At 35.3% G+C, this 4543-nt stretch overlaps 2 protein-coding genes across 2 annotated transcripts; one reads left to right on the plus strand and one right to left on the minus strand.

Annotated features, from left to right (window-relative positions):
- The first annotated feature begins 203 nt into the window (after positions 1-203).
- On the plus strand, positions 204-1678 carry LOC108762051 (flocculation protein FLO11-like). Its single transcript, XM_018508853.1, has 2 exons — positions 204-1014; positions 1077-1678. Exons 1-2 carry the CDS (start codon positions 852-854, stop codon positions 1613-1615), a joined length of 702 nt encoding a protein of 233 aa, XP_018364355.1. The 5' UTR covers positions 204-851; the 3' UTR covers positions 1616-1678.
- LOC108762050 (uncharacterized) lies at positions 1673-3804 on the minus strand. Its single transcript, XM_018508852.1, has 3 exons — positions 3720-3804; positions 2994-3340; positions 1673-2813 (listed from the first exon to the last, which is right to left on the minus strand). The coding sequence occupies exons 2-3, from the start codon at positions 3305-3307 to the stop codon at positions 1817-1819; spliced, it is 1311 nt and encodes a 436-aa protein (XP_018364354.1). The 5' UTR covers positions 3308-3340; positions 3720-3804; the 3' UTR covers positions 1673-1816.
- Between the last annotated feature and the right edge of the window lie 739 nt (positions 3805-4543).

Below are 4543 nucleotides of genomic sequence, written 5' to 3' on the forward strand. Positions count from 1 at the left end.
AATACTATTTATAAGACAAATATAAGTTTCATACTTAACACAGGTGCTTAAAACTGATTCAACGTATAATTGAAGAAAGATTTCAAGCTTTTAACTTGCCTCGGGTTCCTGAAATGCATAAAAACTTATGCCGTTGAAAACTTCGAAGTTGGAGATGTACAAGGGGTCTCTAAAATTCATTAATATTATTTACATAAAAAAATATAAGTTGACTATTAACCAACAATTCCTGAAATTCATGAGAAATGTAATTAAATAAAAATTTCAGGCTTGTGAATCGCTAGTAGCCCCTGAAGCGCATTAATACTTATATCGTTGCACAATTTTTAGTTCGAGTCTTATTGGAAGTCTCGAAAATTCATTAATATGTTTTTTATATAACATTCTAAAATTCACATTCACTAATGCTACCTACAATTCATTAAAAGCGTACATAAATAGAAATTTCAAGTTTGAACGTAGCCAGCACCCCCGAAAACCCACTCGCACTTATATCGTTGCAAAATTTTAAGTTCCACACCCTTTGGGGGTTTCTAAATTTCATAAATATTACTTATATAGCAAATATAAGTCTGACATTTACGACAGGTGCTTAATACTTATTCAACGTATAACTAAATAAAAATGTTAAGCTTACCGCTTGCCTGCATCTCATAAAAAAAAAAATAAAAAATTTTGTCGCTGTAAAATTTTTAGTTTAGGTCTTACTGGGGAACTCTAAAGCTCATTAATATTATGTCTCTAATTAGGAATAACATTGGTATTGATTAATGGTGCCTAGTATTAATTACAAGTGTAATTAAATAAAAATTTCAATTTCCCACGAGTATAACTTCGGGCCTTAACGTCAAATGGTTCTTTTCAGGTCGTATACTAATGTGTCGAAGTCATCGAAGTGTCCCAAGTTGGCATTTGATATCGAGAGGAATTCAATCTTTGAATCGGAATCGCCCATATATGTTTTAAATGAAAATAGCGAGCTATCATCAATATCGACCACTTCATCTAATGCAGGTAACGTTTCTTTTACAACTCTAAATGTAATGACATATGGACTGATTCCTTCATTTTCGCAGCTACTCGATCGTCTTTGCCTACTGTGCAAATCATGCAAAAGTCTTTTTCTGAATGGGAAGATTCCTGTTTCAATCATTCGATGGCACGATCAACACCTTCTCCAGCACCTCTACAAAGTGAATCACGTTTAACACCTTCTCCAGCACCTCTACAAAGTGGATCACGATCAACACTGTCTCCAGCACCTTTACAAAGTGGATCACGATCAGCACCTTCTCCAGCACCTCTACAAAGTGGATCACGATCAACACTGTCTCCAGCACCTCTACAAACTGGATCGCGATCAACACCTTCTCCAGCACTTCTACAAAATGGATCACGATCAACACCTACACCACCTTCGCAAGAATGTACGCCAAAGAAGAAGAAAACCAAGGATTTGAGCAACCAAGGATTGGAAGAATCTTTTTTCAATTTGACTCAGATTATGCAGCAACATTACATGGCTCCAAATAATTCAGGACCTGCAAGCACTGCTGATAATTCATTTGCTTCATTAATAGTTGCAGAGAGAGTTGGGAGTCTTACCAGATTCTGAAAAAAGAAGTAGAAAGCAAAGAATCTTACAAATTTTATATGAGCCTTACAATGCCTGTTTATAAGAAAGAAATGTATTTTAAAACAATAAATACAGTATTTTACACAAATTACTTATAATTCCTAACCTATTGTTATAAAATTTATTTAATTTTATGAGAAAAGTCATGTTAATCTTTTGAATTTACGTTAATATGTTAAATTAATTTTCAGAAGGATCTTCTCCATTGAAACCTCTGCGCACGTATGCGTACTGCCATGTTACTTCACCTTCAGGAGTCAAACAATAGTCTTTTAATATATCTCTTTGACTGTATGCTTCGGTTCTTGCTCGATGCGCGCTTGATGATCTAAGATTTTGAATTCCCGTAGCATTCTCCTTTCGCCATTCTCCAAGAATAACATCACCATTGTCCAATTCCGTATCTATGTAATGACTCGGACAGTATGTCCTCTCTCTTGCTTGCAATCGGTTGTTTTCTGTCATAAGAAAGTTATGGAGACAAAAAAAAGCCATAATAATTTTGTCCGCACTATCAAGATGCAACGAGATTGGGTGAGTAAAAATTCTCCAGCGTGCTGCGAGAATTCCAAAAGTATTTTCAATTGTCCTTCTGGCCCGCGAGAGTCGGTAGTTAAAAATTGCTTGGTCCTCGGGTAAATTTCTACCAGAATATGGTCTCATCATGTTCTTTGTCAACTGAAATGCTTCATCACCGACAAAAAAACAATGTGTCTCTGAATTACTTCCAGGTAATCTTGTTCTACCTTCTGGCAAGTCGAGTTCTCCATCAAGCAGAGCTTGTCCAAAATTGGATCGGGAAAAAACACCAGCGTCGTTGTTGCTTCCGTAAGCTCCAACGTCTACAAGTGTAAACTTGTATTCATAGTCGCAGGCTGCCATCAGCACAATGCTGAAAGTTTTCTTGTAATTATAATACAAGCTTCCAGAATTGGGCGGTGCGTCAATTTGCACATGTTTGCCATCTACGGCTCCTACACAATTTGGGAAGTTCCAGTTACTCCAAAAGCCACTGCAAACTTTTGTCCACTCTTCTCTGGTTGGGGTCCGCAAATATAAAGGTGCCAGTACGTTTATTAACGTATCGCAAGTTTCTTTCACTACCTTATAAACTGTTGATTCACCAACACGGTAAGCTAACGCAATAAACAGTGGCAAATCTCCAGTTGCAAGATATCTGTACGGTAGTAATATTGAAAAGTTAGATTATTCAATGAGCACAACAATCAACAGTAGAAACTATGCCGCAATTAACAAGAAGTAGAAGTACGTCAACTATTTCGTGTTAAAGTAAGAACAGTTAACGTAGCCCTACGTACACAGTATTTTATTTACTTACAAAAAAAATATCGTGTACCTGAGAGTAATAGCGAGCCTCTGCTCCGGTTCCAAAGCTCTCCAATTTCTTTTTATCAAATGTGCTCTTATCCTTTCGAGCAAATTGTTAAAAAATGGTAATGTCATTCGGGTGTAACGAAAAAACATCACCGAATCTAATTTCATTTCTTGCAGCAAATTCATATAATCTCCTTGATTGTTACGTTGACAGTTGATGGGACGGACCCACCACCTTCTGTTAGCCCACTTTTTTGATTTTTCTCTGCGACGCAGCAATAGAAGACCAGCACCCAGAACCAAAAGTCCCAACAACATTTCCTCTCCATCATCCATAATTGAGGAAAGGTGTTTTCTTTATTGATTATCCTGCATTAAAATTGGCATTGAATTTTCTCATTCAAAGCGGCTTTTATGTTCAAAAAAATTGAATTAAAAATGAATAAACTAGTATATAAACTTAAAAATAATAAATAAATTTAAGTTTTGAGGTTATAAATGACATTCATTGCTTTAACGATTTTGTAATAATAAGATATAAATATATACTAGTTTACTTTGCGAATTATGAAATATCAAAACATATGATATTGTAAATATATTATTATTAACATATACTTACTTTTCATAATAGAACAAAAATACAATATAAAAGCAAAGATGTAGCAAACAGTACTTGATACCAGTGCTTGATACTTTGAAATATATTTTCGCGCAATTGCTTTGATGATGATTGGTCGAAGCTTACAGCTTAAGGCAGTCGTGTGTGATGGCGCTCACGTACTACGGTTACGATTTACGTTTTACGTCTTCCGTCGATTCGTGTGTGAAGGCCATAACTGAATGTGCCCGCGCCACCCGCCATCTATTCTGATCTATTTGCGACCGCGAGTTATGGATAAGTGACTGTTGAATGTTGCACCTAGACTTTTTGTAAATAATTTCTCATACTGCTCACACCTCATACCTAGTTTGTTTGCGAATAGCTAAAAAGAATCGACAGTGCTAACCAATTCTTATCTGTTTTTCCATATTGGCTACAGTTCAACATAATTTTTATAATATCAGTTCATAGTTCGGCGACAAATAACCTTATTGTTGATGATTTATTCGTCTAAAACAACAGGTATGGACATGTTGTGATGTATTTCTGTGAAATGTAATATTAATAATTGTACGTTAATCATGATAACTGAAATGGCAGTGTGGCACAGAAACTGATGTTTTTTTTCCTTTTGTCTGCCGATATCAATTTTGATAATTAATTTCGTAATTATTTTTCTTGATCTCTTATATAGAATGAATTCACACACAGAATCAGAGGAAAACATTCAATCTCTACCCGATACACCGCCAAAGACAAACTTAAAAACAATTCAAAAACATCGTCAACAAAAATTTCGAAATGCCTGGCTTGTGGATGATAATTTTATTATAACATGGCTTTCTAAAGTCCCCAACAATTCAGCAAAAGCGAAATGTAAATTTTGCAATGTGACTTTACAGCTGAATTGACTGTAATAAAAAATCATTCGATATGTCAAAGTCATAGGCGTAAATTTCAAGAGACTC

Source organism: Trachymyrmex cornetzi, unplaced genomic scaffold, assembly GCF_001594075.2.
Source record: "Trachymyrmex cornetzi isolate Tcor2-1 unplaced genomic scaffold, Tcor1.1 scaffold273, whole genome shotgun sequence".
Lineage (NCBI taxonomy): Eukaryota > Metazoa > Arthropoda > Insecta > Hymenoptera > Formicidae > Trachymyrmex > Trachymyrmex cornetzi.